The following is a 26,548-nucleotide window of genomic DNA, read 5'->3' on the forward strand; positions in this document are numbered from 1 at the left end:
ATAACATCTGAGCTTAATATTCGCTCAATATTAGAGTCTGTAATAATTCAGCCCCAAGACCTGTTCTGTGACCAACACTTTGCTGGTGTTTTCGCCATCCATGATTTCCCGCTTGAGAAATAAAAGGGGAGCAGAAGAAATCCAAGGCACAAATGTTTCCTATGATTAAGTCACTTGTGTGTCTCTAGGGAAGGTAAGAAACAGACTAGCAAACTGATTTGGCTGAGAAAAAGACTCTAGATGCGTCATGTGTATCAGCATAACTGCAGCAGACAAAATATGCACAGTAGTGCGATGGAAAGATTTCTCTGTAATGGCGGATCGTGGACACATCATATCGCACACCCTGCTCACCCTCATGCTGATTGAAGGTCAGGTTTAGTTTTTTAGTCCACAAAACACTGCTGGAGTTTCACAGGAAAACGGTGTTGTAGAATCTCCCAAACAATGGAAGTGAATGGTAACCAGTTTTCAAACGGGGAAAAAAACAGTCAAAAAAGAAACATATAATGCCTCCATACTGCTCGTGTGGTGTAATCCAAGTCTCCTAAAGCCCCAACATGATGTTTGCACACCATCACAGCACACACACCCAGACTGTGTGCACACACATGTGAACATGTATCCAAGCTAAGGATGTACAGTGAAGACTGAGGTTAAAAACTAGTGTAAATGGTGTAAACAATATCTTTCAAATCAACTTGGCATGTTGGGTCTTTAGAGAACTTGGATTACGCCAGACCAGCAGTACAGAGGCTTTTTATGTTTTCTTTCATTGTTTTTTTTTTTCCATTTGAAAACTGGTCACTATTCACTTCCATAGTACAGTTCCAACACTGTTTTCCTGTGAAACTAAAGCAGTGTTTTGTGGATTAAAAAACTAAATCCAACCCTCAACACCGGCATGAGGGTGAGTAAATAATGACTGAATTTTCATTTTGGTGGTCCCTTTAAACTCTGCTCAGTGAATCACCAGTTCAAAGGATAAACAACTATAGTAGAAAATATCTGGTTATGTGATGAGAAGTCCAAGGTACCAGGGTGTGTTCATAGTTCCTGAGGTGAATAACATAAGGAAACATCCCACTCACTATCAACAAGCTAAAACTTAAGATGACACTTTTTAGAAAAAAGACAAAATCTGAAACTGGAGTGAATTTAGTTTTGGAATCAGGGTAAATTTTGGATGAATTTGGCATCCATGTGGGCATGTTTTGTTCACAACTGAAACACCAAGCGTTTTGAATTCCTTACAGCTGACTCATGTCTCTTTCAAATGTAGGAGAACCAAAACTCGTGAAAAATGCCTGTCCAAACAAAGCAAAGCAAAGTCCAAACTTTGAATACTCAGTGTGGAAAAATGGCACAATGACAAAAACCACAATCAAATTCTGCCATCCAAACATGACCCCCTTTCTGTCTGGTAGATGATTAATGATCACACCTCCACCATTATCATTTAAATAGCTTATTGATTTTTCATTGACTATAGGCTGTAAATGGAAAGTGAGGAACACCATTTGTAATGTGTGGATCGAGATAATGTGTCCTGACTGGTGGGTAAATGTTTTCCCCAGCATTACGCAGATAAATGTTGTCTCTGCCTCCACAGACAAGCCTGTCAGGAATCAGGTTGAGGTGACCTTGGGACGTGCTTCACCTCGTCCCCCTGTCTGCTGGCTCTGCCCCCCACTCTGTGTGTGTGGTTATAGGTAGCATGTCCATTTAAATGTAGAGGAAACAGTCTGTTTTACATTATATACCCTGCCTTTAGTGAGCTACATCTTCCTGTTTTCAGTTTCCTTTGACATTCATCTATTCCATGTCTCAAACAGAACATGATCACACATGCTACATATTCCAACATGACAGTTTATTGATTTCCTTGTTTACCACCAAAACTCCAACAGTTTGTCCAACAGATTCCAAATCCCTCATTGCCAGAAAGTCTGCATATCCTTGAATCCTGATATATAGAACAGGGAAGTTTCTGACTGGCCACCCCTAGTGTTAGTATCAGACAAGAAACAGAAATGCATGTCACCTAAGGCAACATAAACTGCACCACTTCTCACCTACATTGTGTAATTTTTATGTAAACAACAGTGTCCACCATCAGTCATTTGATAGTTGCTGTGATCACAGAAACAACAACACAAAAAGTCCAATTAAAACATGGCAGTTTTGAAACAAGACTATGTAGCTTTTGAAAGAAGAAATTATTTCAGCACACTCAGGGGGGTTTGTTGCTCTACAGCAGGGATCTTACACATTTGCCAAAGGCCAGAATTTTTCTAAGCAGACTCTGTGGGGGGCAGACTTTCAGTAAAATAATATTTAGCCCTAATTAGTCTATTATTGTTCAATATTCTCATTTTCCAACAAAAAGAATGTGATTTTTATTAGCCTACATCAGTGTGAAAACACACACTAGATCCTTTAGCTAGAAAGAGCTCTGCAGCTCTGGAAATGTAATTGAAGAATGTAATTCTGCAGGAAATATTCAGTGGTGGAAAGAGTACTGAAAATCTGTACTTTAGTATACGCAAGTACTCTTACATTACTAAAATATTACTCAATTACAAGTAAAAGTACACATTAGAAAAATTCTGCAAAGTACTCATCTCAAAAACTACTCAGAGTATTATTATTATTATTACTTTTTATCTGTTGGTGTTTCATACATTGTCAATAGCGGCTTTTCGATAAAAGGGGTATTTAATTTGTCTTTAAAACACAATGTTGTGCATTTTCCTTAACTGCTCCTTTACCATTTCCCTTAACCGATAGTTGGAAATGCTAGCAATCAACTAATCATTAATAATTTACAAGATATAAAAGTATTATTCTAACTATTATATATATTCTATTATCTCTATTGTTTCTATTTTTATTTTCACATATTCTTTTTTTGTTGTTTGTTTTGTTATGTCATTTCATTTCTCATTTTAAGTTTAATTTTTGATGTCAAATGAGGTGCAGTTTCTTGACTATTGATTAAATACCCATGACTACATTTTTAATTGGTTAAATTCTCAATGGCAATTAATGGATTAATGCTTGATCATAAACATCCTGACTCTAAACCTGTGCTGCTAAAGTGTCTATTTTTTTGTCCATATGTCCTGGTTTTCATTGGCCCTTTTGCATTCAGATCACTTTTATTGGCTACAAAGATGCAGATGAAAGGTTTGGATATTCCTTTGAATTGTACTCAATACTCAATTATGATTTTAAAAATCAAGCTAAGTAGACTACATAGTGTAATGCATACTTAAGTACAAGTAAACGTACAGACCTGAAAATGTACTCATTAAGATAGAAGCACTCAAAAAAAAAAAAAACCCTACTTAATTACAGTAAATTGAGTATTTGTAGTCAGTTACTTCTATATTAATTTTAAACCATTTTAAGTCTGTTACCATTATCATGCATGTGACACCTGTGGTTACTAGTGGTAAAAGAAAATGTGGTCTAATACTACAGCTCAAAGAATTCTGGGGGCAACAAATTGTTTTAATAAAGAGGTCAGACAATAATTGGCCTTTTCCCCACCATTCTGTGAGCAATCGTGATCTGATTTTATGCTGCACACAGCATGAGTCTACAAAATGAAAAGAATTGGTCACCTGTCTGAGAAGTTGGAAGTATGCAGCCTGTCACCTGCTGCTCTTCATTTAACAGCTCAGTGTGGCTGCGCCTGACTGTTCCATCTCTTTTTATTTTTGTTTTTTTGTCACTTAATATTACATGTGTGACATCACTGTCACCAGTGTGGCTAACATTAGAATCACTCTGTCCGTCAGTCCCAGGGGCTGCAGTGTCAGCAGCCTTGCCATATCCTGGCTGCTGTTGAGGTCTGGGGACTGCAGTGTGAGCTCTGTGACCAGGCTCTGTGGCCGAGTCGCAGGGCTCTCTGACCTGTGGATCTGCAGCAGCTGAGCACTGATGTTTTCATGTTCAGTAACATCTTCTTCTTCTGCTGTTGCTCAATTCCAGTGGCGTTCTTCTTCTTTGAGGAACAATTTTTTGTCAGATGACATGTCACAGCGTCCTCTACTGCCTGGCAGTGAAAACAGCAATATGACATGGAATATGACAGACATGTCATATTAATGCAGAATTCTTTTCCAGGAATGTTGCCACAGACAGTTTGTAATGCTGCAAATATATAAATGTTGTTTTATGTTCATTAGTGGCCATTCTGTGGGCCTGATGTGACCATCTTCAGCCGTACTTGCTCATGTATGATCAGTAGCACATGGTGACTAATATCGGCACAGCAGAAGTTCGTATATTTAACACTGGTAGAACTGTTATGACTGAGTCACGTCACTGTTTCTATGACTCTGCCCATGCTACTACCATGGTAAGTTTTAGCATTTACCATTGTCTTTCAGTTGCCACTTGTGGCCATAGTGGCCACTCTTTGGCAAAAGAAAGCCTTGTTTTAAAGAAGCATGTTTTGCTTCATTAGTGTGACATATTATGGAGTGAAACTGTATGCGTGGGCAGGGTTTAGTTACAAGAGGGTTTTAAATTAAATCCGTGTGAATATAGTGAGATGTGAGCTGCAGAGAGATATGGAGCTGCAGGACTGTTCATCCCCACCCACACCTCCCTCACCCGTGTTATTAGACCAGCAGGAGCGAAGAGTTCTAGACCCACCCACACTAGCTAACAGTTGAATGTGCTTTATGTTATAAATTTGATTTATCCAGTTGTCTGATTTTTTTGTCCTCAAAAACCCTGATTGAGCAGGATGAACGTACAACTTGCTGTAACTGAACTTGGAGAAAAAGAGCTCTTAAATCTGTATATTTTTATGATTGTTGTGAAAACCTGAGTTCACTGCCGCCATCACTGACTGAAAATGACAGCAGTGTGATAACCACTCACTACTGGTTAGTTAGGGCAAAAAACAGCCTTTCTGAGCAGAAATTGGTTTACATGGACACAGTGTTAATTCATGGTGTAGGCTGGTAACTCAGTCTGATTATGGACCTTATATCCACAGTCAGGTTAAAGGGATCATTCACCCACAAATAAAAATTCAGTCATGACTTGGATTAAACCAGACAAGCAGTATGGAGGCATTTTATGTTTTTATTCTGTAGTTTTTTTACATTTGAAAACTGGTAACCATTCACTTCCATTGTTTGTGAGATTCTGCAACACTGTTTTTCTGTGAAACTCCAGCAGTGTTTTATGGACTAAAAAACTAAACTTGACCTTCAGTCAGCACGAGGGTGAGTAGATAATGACTGAATTTTCATTTTGGGTGAACTATCCCTTTAAAGAACCTCTCAAACATACAGCATTGGGTTTAGTGTCCCTTTAACTGTCTTAAGCAGTCTTCTTTTCTTATACTGTAACAATATGAGACCTTTCTCTGGCTGTAGGTTACCTGTAAACAGTGTGATTTCTGTCATTTCACTTCATTTTATACCACGGTGAAAACTTGATTGTGATTGGACGCAGGGTTCCCATTCATTACTGATAATGGACACCTAATAAGTAGTTCCAGTCAAACTGTCTGTTAACTGTTGTAAATTAATGCTCTGGAATGAGTAACCATAGCAACAGGGAAGCAGTCAAAGCCTCCATTTAGCTTAAAAAATGTATAGAAATAATACATTTAAAAAGCTACATCTAATGGGGGTGATGTCATCCCCTTTGTTAGCAAAATGACTAAAATGCCTCCCCCTTGTTAAGCTGCCATCTCCTCTCTCCATCTTCTCATAGCAGAGAGAGTGCAGGGTTGATTAGGTTAGTCTGACTGACTCACTGATCCTTTATCCGACCATGGCTCTGAAATATCAGCAGTCTAACTGTTCTGTGTGTTGACAGGTAGATCTCTAAGTCCTTTTACTGCCAATCCCATCCTTCTATATGCAGTGCTATTGACTCTGATCTTGCTAGCATAGCGCTCATAGCTGAACCAAAGAGTTCTGTGAGCTGAGCAGGCTAGAGATCTCTTCCACTGCTGAGTCATGTCTAAGATTTGTTGTATTTACTGGGGTAGTGTTTCCATTGCATAAAAGCCTTATGAGATGGTAATGATTGTTCCAGGTATTAGTCAAACCCTCAGGTGAACCAGGGGAACACAGTTTGTGAAAAACTTTAGATTTTGATCACAAAACACATAAAAATATAAATTATTATTTGACTTATTTTTTTTTCTTTGGCTGGTGACTGTAGTATAAGCAGGATATTGTTATTGCCAACTTGATGACTTTGTCAATAGATTTAGTGACCTCTCAGACCTGACCAGTCTGACTGACTTTATTTCTATAAGGTGACTAGCAACAAAGTTCAGTGTCACTGTGACCTAAAGTCTGTCCATCCCATTCTCATGTACAAGATATTTCAGGAACACTCAGACAGAATTTCTTCAACCTGAAGAACTGGACTGAACTGGATTCAAGGATAGGATGAACTGATTAGATTTTGGTGGTCAATAGGTCATCAAGGTCACTGTGACCTCAAAGAACATGTTTTTGCCCATAACTCAAGAAGTGATTTGCTTAATTTTACACAAACTTCTAACAGGATTAAATGATAAAGTCTTATGTCTAAAGGTTCAAAGGTCAACTTCACTGTGACATCATAATGTTCAGCTCTCGATCAGTCCTCTGTCCTCTGTAAAAATAGTCTTTAAGTAAAGATAGTGTTTCTCACTGGAAATTATTCACTGGAATCACACGTGTCAATATACTGATAAATCATACACTTACCTTCATTCTTTGATTTCATTCCTTTAAAGTCTTCACAACATCCATTATATGAGTGTGGACAGACATGGATGTTACTTGGAACTTGCCTGGTTGGTGGAGACTTACCACGAGGCAGTAGTTCTGGTTCAATTTACCTCTTACCTCTTCTGTGGCTGAAGGTGATTTCTCTCTTGCTATAGTCAACACAACCTACCACTAAACTTTCTGAAAATTAAAACGTAATCATGCCACTCATATGCAAATGAGCATATGCTGACTTTTAGTGTCTTGAGGAAGTAGTGTTAGCTACTTTAATTGTGAAAGAGTTGGCAACACTGATGCCCAACAAGGTGTCCATAATCTGTCTATATGGAGGTAGCCTGCATATTGTCCATTAATTCCTGACAATGGACACCTCACCAGCCAAACATTTTAAAGCTTTCCACGTAGCATTAAATTGTCTTTTCATTTTGAAACCTGCGATAAATCTGGAAATCTCACAAGGGTCCTTCTTATTTATCCAGTATTGTGTAACTGTATGTAAGAATATTGGGCACAGTGTGTTTCTTATGCTGACTGTCATGCTGTTTGTCCATGTGTGTCCACAGTGTGATCCAGGGGAAGCCACCAAGCTGCTGTATGATCTTCTGTACACAGAGCCCATTAAAATCGTGCTGATGCCAGGCTGCAGCTCTGTGTCCACATTGGTGGCCGAGGCTGCTCGCATGTGGAACCTCATAGTGGTAAGAACCCTCTCTGTTTGTGGATCGTCATACTTCACTTATCTTATGTTTAATTCAGTGAATCACACAGTGAATCAGGATGTTGCCACTGCCTGGGAGGTCTTTCCCTGCTATTAGGAAAGTGATGTATTTACATTTATACACAGAAGGAAACAACAGAAGAAAAGCTGGTAGTTAGCATGAACAGTGACAGTCACCATGACACAACAAAAAAGAACTCCGTATACAGAAACACTGGATCACAGTGATCTCTGAAGTGACACCACAGGAAGACACTCTGAACACGAAGACACAAAGACACTGAAGACAGTGAACTGAGGGCTGTTACAGTGAGATTTCACAGTCAGATTAACGAAGCGAACACAGAATACTTGGTTACAGTTGTGCTACTGACTCATTCGGTCATTCATGCATGACTGTTGGTTTTGCTCCCCTACACTGGGGATTAAAAGGAGGGCTGTAATATCACAGCCTCCCTCCAAGACAGAGCCCAGCAGCTTTTCTTTTCTTCACAGTCTTGCAGTTGACTTGCATCCTGCTTAAGATCCGGGGGTGAAAGTAGGCCGATACGATCCGTTAGTCACTACCACCAGAAGACTCAGCGCCAATACTCAATACTGGGAGGAAGGGACAGCAGCAACCCTTCACAGTCATGTTTCCAACAAGAAAACACAGGTAGTAACATTGGTCAACATAAACAACAGTTAGTATTCTTATAAACTGCTTCTAAACAGTGTTTGTGCCCGGGACAGACCTGTGGGGTTATAATCTGAGCTGGAGGGAACCCTGCTGTTTTTCAAAACTGTTCAGTTACTGCTGCTGACGTCACCTTCACCTGCAGCTGACTGATACCGAGGCTTTGTCAGGCTGTTGTTTCTTCAGTCGTTTCTTTTTCAGGCTGCCGTTTCTTCAGTTGTTTCTTTTTCAGATAGTGGCTTCTTGCACTTGTTTGTCAGGCTGCCATTTCCTGCAGCCGTTTCTTGGTCTGACAGTTGTTTCTTGAAGGTGTTTCTTTATCAGTCAGTCGTTTCTGTGTCAGGCTGTCGTTTGTTCAGTTGTATCTTTGTCAGGTTGTCGTTTCTTCATTTGTTTCTTCACTTAATAGTAGTTTCTTGCAGTTGTTTCTTTGTCTGACAGTCATTTCTTGAAGTTGTTTCTTTGTTAGGCAGTTGTGTCCTGCAGTTGTTTTTTTCTGGTGTCATTTCTTGCTAAAATCCCTGGTAAAATGACAAAGGTACACTGTGATGTTTCATGATGTTGAGTTCTATTCCAGTGTTGTGTTGTGTTCAGTTGTTGTGTAACTCCTGCCAAAATAACTGTTTGCATATCTGTACTTCCTAAACACACACAGTGCCTTGAAGGGTGTATTTGATTTATTGTTCCTGTACTTTATTTATTTATTTATTTTTTACAACCAAACCAACACCAAAGTGCTGGCTTTGATGGAAAAATGCCCAGAAGTGATCCGCCACACTAATGTGCAGACATCTGGACTCATTTCACTTTTTATCTCATCTTTCATTTATGTGTTCACTGTTCTGCAAAATGTAAAGACAGAGACTTGTAAACTGTTGTGGTTGAATTTAGTTGAATTTAGGGTGATTCTGAAAGTTTTGTTGATATTCACGAATTATTGTGGGGTACTTAAACCACTTCAGGAAAATATTTGCTACACATGATGTTTTATCTACACCCTATAGACATTAAAAAAATATTGTGTGTGTTTAGGGATATATGGAGTATTAGCACTGACAAGAACTAACATCTACTTGACTAAACCTGACTGAAGTTAGAACTGTCCTCATTCTGTAGAAAAACTAGGATGGTTCCAAAACTGAAAATACTTTAGTTATACATAAGATGAGGGCCAGTTTAACCCTGGGATCAACTTGAGCTCTGGGCTCTTGTTCCTTCTACTTACTGTATTTTGTGTATTTTTATCGCCTTAACATTCCCTTCAATGAAATAACGGAATTGAATTATAGAAACAAATTACAGCAAACCTTGAGTTTCAGTGTCTCTGAGGATCTGGTGCCTAAAGGCAGCTGAAGGATTTCTCCAGCTGGTGATCCTTGAATTAAGCCTTTACAGAAAAAGAGCAGAGGTGCTTTTTCACAGAGGGCTACATATGTGCCATAAATTAGTAACTAGACTGATCAGGAGACACATCAGGATCAGTCTGATTCAGTTTAGATCACAAAGATTGATTGATAACATTCAGCAAACAGAGCAGCATGTTTCAACATGGGAAAAGTTTTTACAAGTTGGGAAAAATGGAACCAATTGGTCCAGTCAGAGGACATGTGAGGAAAAACTCATCACACAAGCAGAGAAACACCAGACTGAAGTAACTTTATCTTCAAACAGACACGGTGTAGCTGATTAAAACTAACATCAGTTCAAAGTCTGTTGAGCAGTTGAAGGTGTCAGTCTGTGGTGATTTTATCAGTTCTTTTAGAGATCACAGAGCCACAGCTCTGCCTCTCTGTCTGCTCCTGTATTTATACACGTACACAATATGATTATCAGCATAAACAGACAGAACTTCACACAACAATACCTCACACTACCGTGATGTTATTTTGTCCACCTCCATCCACCGCACAATCCCTACATCCTTCATTGTATATTCATTCTTTCATTCATTTTCTCACAGTTAACACTTTAATGTCAGCGTTGACAAATACTCTAACACTCTGAGTCTGAGTGTTAAAAAAAAACACAAGACAGAGAAAATAAGGAGCATCATGAGCAGCTCAACACAGAAATAATTCAAACCATTTCCTTCATTAGAAACAGAAGTAATGACATTTTTGCTTTGGAATGAAGAAAAGCCTCATCCATCTCAGCATCTACTAGTCTGCAATGAATCAAACTACATGTACAGTATAATGTACATAAAAACATCTTAAACAGTTCCCTCAGATGAGATTAACAACAAACACAGTGCCATACTCTGCTTGGGAACGAGATGTTACTGGTAGTTTAGTGTACTTCAGTAAGTGAGACAGAGGGTGAGGCACAGCAAGCAGCAGACAGAGATTACAGCAACTGTAAGAAGAATAAGAGGTCTGATTTTATTATTACCAACTTTATTTCTGCTAAATTGTGTTAAAATACCAACTACAGACTCAATCGGAGGTTGTCTTGTCTAGAACTTCATTCTCCTGAAGTTATTCTTTGTCCATCAATCTTGTTACCTCAGGCTCAATATCAAATTAAAGCATGGCTGACCTCAGACACGTGTCGGTGAGCTTTAGGTGTGAGAAATTTCTCTGTCCAGTTGCTACAAATATTTTGTCAGTCAGACTGGAAGAGGGGGGATTGTTACAATAACCCAGCAGAGGCTGCCACACCTTGTGATATTTTCTAATAGAGTTTTGGCTATGGTGTCTCTGCTGGGTCAAAGACAGAGCAGGTGTGCTGCTCCATCCTTGACCCAACAGGCGTGTGATGGCAGAGTCATGTCCTTCCACTTAAGAAGGATTAGACGGCAGCCCAGGCAGGACACAAAGGAAAAAGAATATGGTTGGCTTTTTGAAAGAAACCTGAGGGTCGGACTGTTAGTAAAATAAAGAAGAAGTGTCTAGATATGAAAACAACTTCAAAGGAAAAAAAAAAATCACTCACCACAGCAAAGTGATCGATGACTGCAGTGACAGGAGGATGTCAAAGGGACGTTTTCATCATGGAGACAGGACAGAATAAGTTGTTCCCCTGGACAGAGACTTCATACACCTGCATGTCCAGATATACAGCCATTACACCTGACAGCAGGTAATAAGTAAGTAAATTTACAATTATATATATAAAATAATATTAAATATTATAATTTGAAATGTGGTCAAACAGGATAATATCAACATTAATTATGAAGTGTAGTTTATTTTTTAAACTCAAAATGTCTTCAAACTAATGAAATATTCAGTCATTAGTGGAAAAACTGGTTTGAGTAACAGCAGACTGACTGCACATGACTCTGCGAGGTCTGGACCTCTAAATTCTATTTGTATCTGAAAGAAAATTCAAAATACAAGAAAACTGGTTCTCCTAAAGTTCTCCTAAATCACTTGTGCACACCACTTAAGAACAAATCTGTTTGTATGAGTGTGTCTTGAGGCCCATTGATCCATATTTGATTAGCATCATCTCGTTTAACAGTTTGATCTGAGTTTAAAATAAATTAGCTCCTCAATTGGAAAAAAGCCAACAAACTACAATTTGTATTCCTTCATTGTATTTTTACTTTTAATGGCATTTCTTTTTTCCTTTTTTCTTTTTCTAGACACTTTTTTTTACTGTTTGTTTTCCGAGCTGTCAGTGGGGCTGTCACTCTTTGTGCTCACTACACAGCCTGGAACCAGTGCGGTGGTTACTGACAGGATGATTGGTCCATCACAAGGTATCTCAAAAATAAATGGCTATATTTTGATAGAACGTGCTGAGAATATTCAGATGATGATTCAGTGTTTGGTGACCATCTGAACTTTCCTCTAATGCTACTGTGATGTCAAATTTCTCTGCATACATAAGGTTGAACAATTTTAGGAAAGTAGAGACATCTGGCATATACAGCCTGCTTCAGGTCTGGCCACAACATTTCTATCAGATTGAGGTCTGGACTTTGTCTCTGCCAATCCAGAATATGAATCCTCTTTCTCTTAAACATTTGCATAACTCCCTGACTGATGGCAGGAGATTCTGATCAAGAATTTGTTGATAGGCCTGAGAATCCATGTTCTCTGGATAATATGGAGTCATCCAGGTCCGGAGGCAGAAAAGCAGCCCCAGACCTTCACATTTCAACCACCATGCCTCATTGTTGGGAGGAGGTTCATGGCGCTTTTGAATGTGACCAAATACTGTAATTCACTTTTGGACTCATCTGTCCAAAAATGGACTTCTAGTAGGTCTCTGGTTTGTTGAAATGTGCAGATTTGTTCTTTCTTGAGCGCAAAGGCTTCCTTCTTGCAACCCTCCCATGAATGTCATGTCTATTTAATTTTCTTCCGATTGTAGATGCGTGTACTTTTAGTCCACATGCTGCCAGAGAGGTCTGCAGCTCTCTAGAGGTGATGTGTGGGTTGGCCTTTACCTGACTGATTATTTTTCAGGTGCCTCTTGATGATAGTTTTGATGGATGTCCTCTTCTAGGCAGAGTTGTGGTCATGTTGAATGCCCTCCGTATGTAAATGATTTGTCTTACAGTGGATGGATGGAGCTGAAATCTTTTGGAGATGGTCTTATGGGTTTCCCCAGACTGATGGGCTGTCACTACCTTCTTCCTGATGTCCTCAGAGATCTCCGTACCATAGTTGATCTGTGTCTGTACACCTTGGCACTACAGTGGTTTGGTTGGTCTCCAGTGCTACCCAAACCCTTTCCTAAGGATGTCTCCTTTGATTGGTCTATTTAATTGATCAATTAAGCACCCAATTACCTATTTGACTTTACCAGTGCAGCTGGGGGTTTGCTTACTTCTGCACATGCACTAAATATGTTTCATGCAGTTTTTTGGCTACTCACACAATTAAAAAAACTGGTGATGATAAAATTAGAAAACCATGGTAAAACAACAGAAAACTCTAAACTGCTGAGGGGATTCACATACTTTCAAGCAGCACCGTACATATGTATTAAATATATGTGTTTCCATCAATGATGCTTGATGTTCAAGCAAAGTCAAAGTAAATGGAGAATGTTTCCCAGATGTCCAGTTTTTAATGTAAAGATGTCGACCATAATATCATCACTATCATATTGCTGCTGTTTACATTACCCCAGACACAGATTTTAAAATGCACACTCAAAGGTGAGCCATCCTAGCTTCCTCCTGGCTGCCTCCCACTGCCTCCCTGATCTCATTCCAAGAATTCAGTGTGTTTTGCGAGGTGTTCATGGTGCTGCACTCAGTCGTACACATTTCATGTGAGAAGCTGTGTGACGAATGAAAGGCGAGCGCTTAAGAGAGAAGGTCAGCCCAGTTCACCCGGCCTACTTTCTCACCTCCACACACCTGACCTATCCCTGTATAATGTGGCTGTGATTTTCAAAATGTCAGAATGTTTCAGAAAGTTGGAAAATGTTTTTGCACTGTCTGAAAGATGTTTCAGACGCTGTCAGGCGACCTGAAAAACACCTTGTTAAAGCATGCGGTGGCCCTCAGCTATAATTCAAATCACAGCCAGTCCAATTTAAACGTTACACTCTTTAAATAATTTAATTCACAATTTCATTGAAAAAAATGAGAAGCATTACTTGTACACTAGAAATTCCAAATTGTGAAGAGATGCTTTGAAATTCACACTCCACACAGGGATGAATCTTTTTTTTATTCCCACTCCATGAGCTCTTTTCTCACCAGCCATAGAACAAACAATTTGTAGCTCCAGGGTATATAAGATGCCACAAAGACCCACATCTGTTGTTTGCTGTATGACAACCGTGGGCCTCTGGTAGGGATTTAGACAGAAATCTTACAGTTGCTTGTGTCTACTGAAGACTTCTGTGATGTAGCATTCAGCTGTCTGGAGGTCAGGTCCTTTCAGACCAATATCTCTCAGTTCAGAGTGAAATAGGCTACAGCATTACTGTCATTCTGCTCTGTGGGGAACGCTCGTAAAGTGCACTCACACTAAAAAAGTTTCAGACATGTTCCTTCATTTTTCATACACACTGCTATTTTTACATTAGAGAGAGCTTTTCCTCCAGTTCCTGCAGTGAGACTGTGACCCATATATCTTTGTCATTGTCCACTTCATAATGTACTGCCCAGAAGTACAGACAATCAATGGAAACTTTGAATAATGCAGCAAATTTAATTTAGCGTGATTTATCTGAAGGCTATTGAACCAAACATTAGGATACTGTAAACTGATTATGGCTCCATTTTCATGTATTCTTCCAGGCTGTCTGCAGGCCCTCAGTCTTCAACTGAGCAATGCCAATTCCATCCCCCACTAAATAGTGAAATGACTGTCAGTCACAATGTAACCATAAATCCAGATTTTATTTATTTCAAACAAATTTGAAAAGTATAACAAAAAAGATTGTTGAAGCATTGTTAGATTATTTCAGCACTGGATGGATAAAAGAAGGGCTGGGCTATATATTGATATTTTATTGATACTGACATTGTCTTTCAGATATATGAATTGTTATATAGTGAAACAACATAAGTGTTGTCTTTTCCTGGTGTTAAAGGCTGCATTACAGTAAAGTGATTTCTGAACTTACCAGACTGTTCTAGCTGTTCTATGACTTGAAAACCAAAATAATGAGCAAAAACAGGCTAAAAAAGCTGAGAGGATGTGTAGCATTTGTGTTAATTTTTTCTGAGATTGTTGTCACGAGTGATACTTTTTAGAAAGCTGTCTCATGTAGACATATTGTTTAGTGCATCTTGAAGTTTGTGGGAGCAGTACAGTAACATTTAGTGAAGACATCTGAAGTCTGGTTGTTTTTCAGAAGATTTACATTTTGCTTTTTGAAAATGTCAATACTTTGTTAGCTTCTCCTTTTTACCTTTGAGCTTCTCCTTTTTACCTTTTTTGCATTGTGTTCTTGCACTTGATTTCTCTATTACTTCTCATGTAGCTGTAGTTGAAGTCATCAGGATGGGACCGACTGTAACGGGTTTGTTTCTGTCTCTCTGTGTCTCAGTTGTCGTATGGCTCCAGCTCTCCGGCTCTCTCCAACCGGCAGCGTTTTCCCACCTTCTTCCGCACTCATCCGTCTGCCACACTGCACAACCCCACTCGAGTGCAGCTCTTCCAGAAGTGGAAATGGACCAAGATTGCCACCATTCAGCAAACAACAGAAGTTTTTACATCAGTGAGTCAAGAATTTAACTGAAAATGTTGAAAAGTCACAAAGTTACACAAGTACACTAAAATCCAGGACATCGCTCATTGTCATTTAAATATACTTTCATTCATTTTCATTCAGCATCCTAATTTTTTTTCAGCATTTCACTGATTATATTTTGAGTTAATTCCTGAACTGACTTTTTGCTAAGCCCCTCCCCTGTATAGCAATTGTCCAGTCATAGTTTAATAATTGTAACTCTATGCATGGGGCTCTAGTTAAAGAGTTACATTGTTAAATTGTGTAAATTAAAATTACTGAATTTTGTTTAGTCAGTCAGACATCAAAAGCACAAGAGCAGAAGTGCAATGAGATTAAACAGTGTGTTTATCATTAGCATGTCCAACTAACAGCAGGCTACACTGATGGCCACCTTCAAATGGGAATCTGCTTTTGTCTACCCCAAGTAGATGTCAAGACTCTCTGTGACATCAGCATTTCAGAAGTGAAGTGTCTGTTTTTCAGCAGTCACATTAATCAGTTACTTTGGAGTCAAAGGCATAGTTTGTCCAAAAATTAAAATTCAGTTATTATTTACTCATCATCATGAGTAACACTGCTAGAGTTGCAATGGAAGTGAATGGTGGCCAGTTTTCAAATGTAAACAACAACTGGAGAAAAAAAAATCATGAAATGGCACCATACTGTTCATCTGGTATAATCCAAGCCTCCTAAAGTCCCAACATGCCGTTTGCACACTATCAGAACACACACACCCAGTTCAGACAGTGTGCATGTGCACATGAACGTGGCTCTGAGCTGAGGATCTGCAGTGAAGATTGAAGCTAAAAAAATGGTGGAACAAAACATTATTTGGTCAACTTGGCATGTTGGGTCTTGAAAAGACTTGGATTACAACAGGCGAGCAGTGTGGAGGTGTTTTATGTTTTCTTTTTCCAGTTGTTTTTTACATTTGAATAATGGTCACCATTCACTTCCACTGTTTGGGAGACTCTGCAACACTGTTTTCCTGTGAAACTCCAGCAGAGTTTTGTGAACTAATCAGCATGCTGCTGAGTAGATAATGACTTAATTTTCATTTTTGGGTGAACTATCCCTTTAATTTTCCCAGTTTCTGCATGTTTTATGATCATAAATACACATTTGCAGCTGATTTAGATCAAGTAACAGATGCTTTGTTTTTGGACTTGAATATGACCAGCAGTGGTGTGAGGTAGATTTAATGGGACAGTACACACTATTTACTAGTTAAGAAGCACACACAAACATTGCTACGCATTGCTGCATGGTTGTTGACACACCACTGAGGGCAGCTGAACTGCTGCGTTGCTGCTGGGAGGGTGGTCATCTGTGAGTTGGAGACTGTTTATAAAAAAATAAATAAAAGAATCTAATTTAGGGAGCTTTGCTACCATCTCCTCCTCTTCTTTTCTCTCCTGTCTTTACTTACTTTCATGTTTGAAAGGCAGTTGTTTGCTCACTTTGTAGATGTGCTCAGCTCAAATGAGTTGGGCAACCAAAGGAAATTGAAAGTGTGTATAAAAACTTAGCAAGACATTAGATGTCACATATCGTCACTGTCAGGCAGAAACCTCCTATGTCCAAAACTGTTACTTTTCAGGAAATTGAAAAAAAAAAACCCAAAAAAACCCTTTCTTTTTAAGTTAATTGAATTTTGCTCAGTCAAAGTTACTAGCTCTTTTTAATACTTTTCAACAGTTAAATATTTGTAAAACTCACAGACAGACATAAAAGGTGACCATGCATTGATTTGTGGGGGGAAGAAAAGTAAAAAAAAACAAAAATCAGTGACGGTCTTTTATAAACTCTTTATATGTATTCTGTATAAAAGCCTTCAGTCAAATAAATGTAGTGAAGTAAAAAGTACAACATTTCCCTCTGAGATGTAGTAGAGTTAAAGTAGAAAGTGGCACATAATAGAAAGACTAAAGTATAACTGGGATAATTTAGCCTCTTTTCATACATATATTGTTAGCCCATGATTAAGCTAAGCCCAGGGCTGTATGATTCACACTGTCCTTCTTCTAGCTCTGGGTTAAAGCCTCTGTACACACATAGGTGTTTTGCATTAACCTGGCTGATTACCTTCTTCTAATCTTTTAGGTCTGTTTCACAGTGGCAGCTTTTAGTCCTGTGTTTAGTCGATTTTCAGGGGATAACCCCACAAACTCGGGGCTAACCCTGCTCTGGAGCAGGGCCAGCTAGCTCTAAAGTTGGAGTTAGCCCAGTCTGGAACGTGCCAGGATTGTGCCAGTGTGAAAGGTCTTTCAGCCTAGGCTAACAGCTCCCTTAGCCTGGGCCAAACTACAGTGTGAAAAGCCCTTAAATGGTTTGCAGTATACGTCTTGTCTTTTCATATCTATATTATATGTTGGAACCAAACAGTGAATGTATGGGCTGAAAAAATAAAACAGTGAGGCTCAAAAAGCTCAAGGAGGTGAGAAGAAGAATAGAGTTGGTGATAATGTCATAATATGGAGATACAAGGTTTGCACCTATGAGACATGTATATTAAAAAAAAACACAGAACAAAACAACAGTTTCTTTTCCTTATGGGAGGATGGACAACTGCAGTATCTGAAACATGATGTTTCATTAATGACATGTTTCAAAGAAAAGGTTACTCAGTAGAGTGCAGATCTCCTCCAGGCATTCCATGATGAAACACCTACTGCAATGCCACCACATTTGCCAGATGCAACCAGTGGAGATTTGTTTTGAAGTCTTGAATGAAGTGTTTTTGTATAATATAGTGTCAGTTTTCTTTAAGATGCATAGAATAGTGTAACTGTAAGGTAAGGTAAGGTAATTTATTTTTCAAAGTGTCAAGCACCAAAAAGGTGCCCAGCCCTCATGCGCTTATAAGACACTGCAAACAACAAAAACAAGACAAGTCAGGAGCAAACACCAAGATACAAAGAGAGCGAAAGAAACAAGGTCCTACATGACAAACTCAAATCAAATACTGAGGTCTCAGACCTGCTTATTAGGATTATATCACATATCTTGAGCATATCTAAGGCACATCACTGTCTTTTAACACATCAAATAAAAAGTGACCTTGTGCGCTGCTGATAGGCATTTAACACAAACTGAGCTAAGAAAAACACTTTGTCTGTAAACAGGTATTTAATTCTACATTCATCAGACATGGAGAACAAATCCAAACAATCATCAGACATTTTAAGAAAAAGCCTGTCTAAAATTATGATACAATGGACAATAGAACAAAAAGTGCATTTCATTTCCATCCTCACCCAAATCACACAAACGACACTTTCTATTCTCCTCTGGAATTGAATGGAATCGACCAGTTTCCACTGCCAGAGGCAAGATACCACATCTCAGCTGGGCACAAACAGACCTCTGTGCTCTAGTCAGGTTAAGGGTGACATAGTGCTCAGGGCAATAAATACATTTAATCATACTATACATTCTCAATTTTGGTTTACACAGAACTTCTTCTGACCATTTCTTTTTATGATTTTCAAATATAATTGTTTTAATTTGACTGATATTACAAGATAATTTGTTTCTGAAGATATATTGAAGACCTACTTTATCAAACATTTTTGCAATCTCTTTTGTCCAGAAATGTTTATTTGAAAAGTCCCAACAGAAAACTTGTTTTGTAAGTCTGTTATCGGACATATTAATTAATCTATTCCATAATTGCAACATGTCACCCTTATGCCGCACTTCACATGGCTCCCATCCCATGTCACCACATACAGCAAGTTTTGTGGCCATTTTATGCACGCCAAGAAAACAGCTTATAGCTCTGTTCTGGACTGCATCATATTTTGTTGTTTACAATAACCCCAGACCCCCACGCCATAATTCTGTCTCAGGGGTCTGCAACCTGTGACTCCAGAGCAGCATGCATCACTTCTGTCCATCTCCAGTGACTCCCTGTGGGTTTGCCAAAAATGTAATTAAAATGAAGAAGATCATTTTTGTATTTTTTTGACCATCAATGGCTCTTTTAATATTAAAGGTTGCAGACCCCTGATGTAACTGTGTAAACTTAATAAGGCAACAATAACTGGGATAATGAATTCAAACTTGTACATTTAAATTTTGTTATTGATTTAAAACACTACAAGCAACCAGGTGCTTTACCACAGTGTAGTAGATATGGAAATGTACATTTTTGGAGAAACTCACAAAAGCTGAAATTGAAAATAATTGTTGTTGCAAATTCAGAGATTGGACCCTGCATGTCTCTGTGGAAGTTATGCCTGTTCAGAATTTTTCTATAGATGTCAGTTTTAGGGTGAGAAATCGGCAGTCACTATTAAACTTATCAGTCAATAAAACAGGTTTTTCTTGACATAATTATACTGTGTGTCCTTTAAAATTTCGTTGGAGGTATGTTTTAGGCAATTAGAGAAGTGTGGAGGAAAACCCAGAAGCTGGGAATAAAAACTTGGCTGGGTTTTGGAGGTGGTGTTCCTGCCATTTGAACAGTGGTTTGAATGCATTCTCTTCACAGCACTTGAAAACTAAGTAAGAAAATTGTTTCTTCATTCTCCATTTGTCTCCCCTCACTTATATCCCTCCAACCCCCCAACTTCTATCACTTCTACCATCTTTGATTGGTTTGTCTCTCCCTCTCTCTTGTCACCTGCTGTTTTGTCTGTTTGTTGCTATCGTCACCCACGCACCCACCATCTTCTTTCCAAATCACTAACTCATCTTCCCCCTCACTACTTTGTTCCTTCTTCAATTGCTGTTTACTGTTATTCTAATTTCTTTCGACCTACCACTCCATTATCTCTCATGCTCCTATTTTTGTAGCTGTCTCTCTTGTTCTGATGTCTTCTGTGCGTTCCTTATTGTATGTGTGTCTCTCTCTCTTTGACAGACTCTGGATGATCTGGAGGAGAGGGTGAAGGAGGCAGGGATTGAAATCAGTGTTCGTCAGAGCTTCCTCACCGACCCTGCTGTGGCTGTCAAAAACCTCAAGGTGCCAGAACCCCACCAACCCCACCCACCCAACCCCCATTCTTCTTCTACACACCAGGCAGCTGAACAGCAATCAGTCAGGCCTTGATTAGCCAGTTCACCACAGAGAACTCCTGGATACCTGCCAACTAACTCATGCCCACAATTTGGAGTCATTCAGTAAGACGCTGCATCTCTGTAGCTCCAGTCAAGCTACCCAGTTGCCAAAACTGTGGTCAGAACTGCGGAAAGGTGCCAAGATTGAAGTGTTCTCAGATACAGCACCATTAATGATCCTTAAAACATGTAAAGATCCATCAAAAAGTGACAACACATTTTTTGAAATACAAATTTAAAGCCTCTGGAAATTTGCCTTACAACACTAAAAATTAGTGTTGTAACGACTCACTCATGCATCAGATTCATAGGACTTTAATGTGTAAGATACGAGTGCATCGGTTCAGCCTGTATCGGTAAAAAGCTGAACATGAATCGGATACAAATCAATACAGCACTAGCGAATTGATCCATCTCATTATGACATGCATATGTTTCATTTTTGACATCAGGGAGCTGCCACTGTAACTTCTCTTCCTCTGTTTCTCTCTCCTCCTGCCTCTGTCTGCACTGCTCTTGTTGGACTTCTGCTCTCCTGCGTCTCCTCTTCATTTCCTCAATACAGACCACACTGAAAATTGCAACAGAAGTGACATTGTACCGTGTTGCACACAAGTGTAGAATAAGTTTTGGGTTTTATAAGAAAGATGAGAAACACTGCTGCAAATCATTTATGCAACGAGTCTGACCCACAGAGACGTCATGTCACTGTGAGAACAGGTAACACAGAGCATCACTGTTCCTCCACAATAATCCAAACCACAGCACTCTTAATATAAAACAGAGCAGAACATCATCTTACTGCAAATATACTAATATTATAAACAGTTTTAAAGTTTGTTCAAGATTCTCATTTAGCCTACAGTATCTCATTTTCACATGAGACTCATAATAAGATGTTAACACCACTGTAATGTCTCCTTCTCTCTGTCTCTACTGTTACTATATTTAGTAAAACTATCAGGATGTCTTTTTGCAAATAACAGCACTCTACAAATGTAGCATTAATGGAATCAAAATGTAAAGATTCACTCATTGCATTGTCTCGTACAGAGCTGAATCGAATTGAACCGAATTGTTGGCCATTTTAAAATTCTGAGATATATAGTATCATTGAACATGTATATCGAGATATGTATTGAAATGGTCTCAGTCAGTGAGATACACACGCCTAGTAAATATGTATATATGATATCAAAGCTGAGTGTCTCATTAAAGATCCACAAAGCTCTGAGTGAAAATAAAGTTAGTGAAAACATTCATAACTAATAGAAAACCTCAAATCAGATCAAAAACAGCTCAACTACTGCTGTCCAGAGCATTTCTCCACACTGTGAAGACGTGTCAGATCAGGCTTTGAGGAGTACTGGTGTAGGAAGCTAAGCTATGTCCTGCTGTGGACAGGATCAGCAGCAAAACACATTTTAGCCAGCTAAAAATGTGTGCTTTATTTATATTTTCACCACTTAACTTTGCTGCCAGACAGACCTTTCTGACAGGGAACTGTTCTCTTCAATGCCACCAGACTCCTTTGACAAAAACAATCATTTTAACTCATAGAACAAAAGAGTTGCTGGTCATCAGTTACTTGGTTTGTGTTATTATGTGACTTCAGTGTTTTAATATGTCAGTTCGGATCTGATCAATCGCCCTGGCAACCCCGGATGTTTACATCAGCAAAGTCGGACAGATGAATGTAGACTGTGACAGAATAAGCTGATGTATATTCACTCGACTGGAGAAACATTAAACACATACACAGACATAAACCTGCAGGCGGAGCTGCTGCTGCTGCTACTACTAGTACTGCTAAAGTTAGCCACACTGTGTGTCAGGCTGGCAGCTAACGTTAACTCTGGGTCCTTTACCCACAGACACTGTGACCCTCTTCAGTCTGAAAAGGTGAAGCATTTATTGAGTTGTTGTCATGTTTTGTACATTAATGTGTAAAGTTTACATTGCACAGCGCAAAGTAGCGCGCATTTCAGTACGATTGGTGATTGTAGACTGTGACTAACAGCATCAAATGGTTCTTAATACACAATATTTTTTGGACAGTGTTTACCATTATAAATTAATAAATTCTGCTAAATTACTAGCAATAACTGCTTTCTGAGTGTTTTCTTAGTGTTAGACTAGTCGACTAGTCTAAATTAAATTTTGTGTTTAATCGACAGGGAAATTAGTCGCCAGGAACATCCCTAGTAAATAAGACCCTAGATTACATAGTCAGAAGACTGTTGTGGATTTCGGGTTCCAGTGGCTTTAAATTTAGTATTTTTTTCCACAAGACACAACAGATGTAACTCTTAACAATCACTGAATTTCACCAGAATTTCAAAAATGAACACATTGTTTTAGTTTCAGGGCAGTCTGTGACTGGCTAACTGCATCACTGAAATGCAACAGCAAAGAAAAACAAAACAGTTCTATTTTCTGGACTGAGCCCTCTTTTTGTTTTAATGAGTTCAAATGTCTGAAGCTTCATTTCAGCCCTGTGCCTACGTTCCTCCCCCCTCTCCTTCCTTCACCTGACGGCCTGACTTGCTTCTTTCTTGGCACACACACACACTTTCCAATGACCTTGGCCAACATGCTGGCCTAGTTCTGGTGTGCAGGATTAATTGGCCGTTGCAGAAGAAACCATGGTAACAGCATGAATGTAACCCAGCAGAGAGGAAGTGTACAGGAGGTTGGCTCATGTGCTCCCTATCCTCACTGCAGGGCATCTAACTTGTGCTTTTCATGTTTGACACTGTCCTTTTCTTTTTCATGTCCAAGCGCCAAGATGCCAGAATTATTGTTGGCTTGTTCTATGAGACGGAGGCCAGGAAGGTCTTCTGTGAGGTAATGAGCTCTGCTTTTCATGTGTGACACACTTGGCTGACATGAATTTAAAGTATCAAAGACAAAGTGCTTGAATGCGAGAGTCTTTTCTCATCTTTTATATTGGGCTGTTCCGTTCTGACGAGTTAATATTTTGTAGGGTTTGTAGTTTTTTTTTTTTTTAGTAATATCTAAACATATCTGTGACTGGAGCTAAAGAAACTGAAAAGTGCTCAATCAGAGGTTTTAAGAAACCTCAAATAGGATATTGATTGATATTTTCAACACATAGAGAATGACACTGGTGAACTTTAGTCATTATTTATCTTGTTTGAACATGTTAAAAAGGTGATTTTTGCTAAAGTGATTACACAGCCCATGCTAATCTTTGTTAGCCTGAATTAGTGATATTATTAGTAACCCAAGTTACTGTGACTATTTAGAGTGATTCATCTAGAAGTTATATAGATTCATCTAGTTAAAAGCAGGTTTCTAGTTGTCTGCTTGTGAAACACTTCAGTGATCTGATGTTATTGTTATCTGTGCTCAAATATCTTTTATCATAACTCCCTTCAGAAAGTAAAGGTGCCCTGTGGAGGTTTTTTTTATAGATATGTTTACATTCAGCTACCCACCAAAACACACTGTATTTCAGAGTATTGCATTTCCTTCCTCATCAAACAGTTGCAACACTTCTTATATGCAAAGCATGAATTGTTTACATGCATGTTTGTTAGCTTGCAGTCTTCTTCTGCCAGTGGTACTTTTCTTGGTACGTTGACACAGCAAATTGTCAATTAGTGGAATAGTGTTAAACTGACAGCAGGGCTGTGTATTATGTCACCTGCACCTCGCCCCCTCTCCATCTTTCTAGCAGCAGAGAGAGTGCAGGGGCAGAGGGGTTGTTTAGTTGAAACTGTTTGTTTAATCTGCATAGGAACAGGAGCACACCAGAGTGCACTGGACGCTCCACCACTTTTTTTTTCCAAGTGAGAAAATCATGAATTCAAAGTTCAGTTTGTCTGCTTTTTTTAAGACTGAATCATCGCTGAAATATATGTCCCTGCTCAGACAGAGAGCTGTTTTTGCAGGGAGAGGCGTTTTTTCCAAACAGAGACAGAGACAGAGAGCACTGTTCATGTGATAAAATGATAAAACTCTTCATGAAGTCATAACATTCGCTAATTGATTTATTCATGTAAACTTGCCGCCATAGATGCATTGGTTAATTGACCTGAAACCAGCCACAATTTAAGCGTGTGTGTGGATGCATGCGCATGTCATACTGTAGATGCCCTCCTGTACTTAAACAAATAGTGCCTGACTCACTGATTCTTTGTCTGACTGAGGTTTGTGACAGTTAGGGCCCTGTCTTACACTGATCTAAAGTGCAAGACATAAGAAAGCACAAGATCCCATTCCATGCACACTTAAAAGTATAACAATAATTCCTTAGTTATTATTAGTGAGAACAATTTTACACATACAGGACTGTGCAAACATTTTAGGCAGGTGTGAGGAAATGCTGTAAAGTAAGAATGCTTTAAAAATATAACATTTAATTGTTTATTTAACATTGAGGACCGTTGACGCCGTGGTTAGCCAAGGAAACTCAGTGCAGCAGATGAAAGTCCAGCAGTGGCATCAGCTCAGAACTAGCAGAAATCAGTGGGACCCAGGTAAACCTATCTACTGTCCAAAGAAGTCTGGCCAGAAGTGGTCTTAATGGAAGAATTGTGGCCAAAAAGCCAAACCTCCAACATGGAAACAAAGCCAAGTGACTCAACTATGCATGAAAACAGAGGAACCTGGGTGCAGAAAAATGGCAACTGGTGCTCTGGACTGATGAGTCAAAATTTGAAAACTGTAGCAGAAGGCAGTTTGTTCACTGAAGGGCTGGAGAGCAGTACAATAATGAGTGTCTGCAGGCAACAGTGAAGCACGTTGGAGGTTCCTTCCAAGTTTTGGGCTGCATTTCTGCAAATGGAGTTGGGATTTGGTCAAGATTAATGGTGTCCTCAATGCTTAAAAATACAGGAAGATCATGCAATCCATCACGCAATACCATCAGGGAGGCGTCTGATTGGCCCCAAATTTATTCTGCACCAAACATACAACCAATGTCAGTAGGAACTATCTTCAACATAAAGAAGAACACAGACTCTCGGAAGTGATGGTTTGACCCCCACAGAGCCCTGATCTCAACATCATGGAGTCTGTCTGGGATTACATGACGAGACAGAAGGATCAGAGGCAGCCAACATCCACAGAAGATCTGTGGTTAGGTCTCCAAGATGTTTGGAACAACCGACCTGCCAAGTTCCTTCAAAAACTGTGTGAAAGTGTACCTAGAAGAATTGATGCTGTTTTGAGGGTAAAGGGTGGTGAAAGCATTCTTACTTAACAGCATTTCTTCACACTTGCCTAACACTTTAGCATAGTCCTGTACATGGATGCATGCATGCTCTCTTTAACATAAATGAAGGTGTTTTGTGATTGTAGAGATGAAGCACACACTGTGCCATAGACTTTGTGCTCTGACCAGGTTAGTCAATTTAAAGCAAAAGCAGTTTAAACTCTGATGTGCCAAGCATAAATTAGCAAATGTGCTGGGCCATGCCTTAGATTTGCCTCCAATTTTAGACCTGTCGCTCATGGTCGCACACACCATGCGCAAGTTTATTTGCTATCTTGTAGACACTGTAAAAATGGCAGCTGCACTGGTGTAAGATAGCCAATCTACCTGCACCACAGGTGCAACAGCTTTGCGCCGGGTGCAAGATAGAGCCCTCAGAGTCTATGGCCCCGACCATGGCTCTGAAATATCAGCAGTCTAACTGTGCTGTGGATTATTAAAAGCATGCAGCTGTCGATGGTGCTGAAGTAACACAAGGATTTGTCAGTTTTGTCTTGGATATATGAAATTTTCTAAGAGTCATTCTTCAAAGAGTTGTTCGGTCGGTTCACTTGTGGCCAGTGAACTAGGTAGAACTGTTCTTCTACCATACTTCTATTGAGGCATTTCCAAGTGGTCACAAACTCCACAGGACACCTTCAATATGCTGATTTTGTGCAAAGTAAGAGTAAAATGTCCACTCTTTTAAGAAAAACAGTGTTTTCTGCCATGCTTATTCAGAAAGAACTTTATAATTCCATGCCAGAATGTAATGAATAGATGAATAAAATGTTCTCAACGCTAGAAGGCGATATCTGAAATCTACCTGATCTAGAACCCTGTTGTAAAATGTGACAGGATTTAACTACAGGCTGCCTGTAACTTTGAAGAATAAAAAAACACGTAGTATCTCAAAACCAATGAGATCACACATAGCGTCTTATAATACCAACATA

The 26,548-nt window shown here is 39.2% G+C and overlaps 1 protein-coding gene across 1 annotated transcript in view; it reads left to right on the forward strand.

The window, feature by feature from the left end:
- Positions 1–26,548, forward strand: part of gabbr1b (gamma-aminobutyric acid (GABA) B receptor, 1b) — a 120,783-nt gene that overhangs the window by 12,002 nt on the left and 82,233 nt on the right. The window contains exons 2-5 of the mRNA XM_084738781.1: positions 7,325–7,459; positions 15,122–15,292; positions 20,175–20,276; positions 23,153–23,218. Coding sequence (XP_084594907.1) covers positions 7,325–7,459; positions 15,122–15,292; positions 20,175–20,276; positions 23,153–23,218 — 474 coding nt within the window. The remainder of the gene's footprint in view (positions 1–7,324; positions 7,460–15,121; positions 15,293–20,174; positions 20,277–23,152; positions 23,219–26,548) is intronic.

Source organism: Lutjanus erythropterus, chromosome 16 (genome assembly GCF_056507025.1).
Source record: "Lutjanus erythropterus isolate fLutEry1 chromosome 16, fLutEry1.hap2, whole genome shotgun sequence".
NCBI classification, from domain to species: domain Eukaryota; kingdom Metazoa; phylum Chordata; class Actinopteri; order Lutjaniformes; family Lutjanidae; genus Lutjanus; species Lutjanus erythropterus.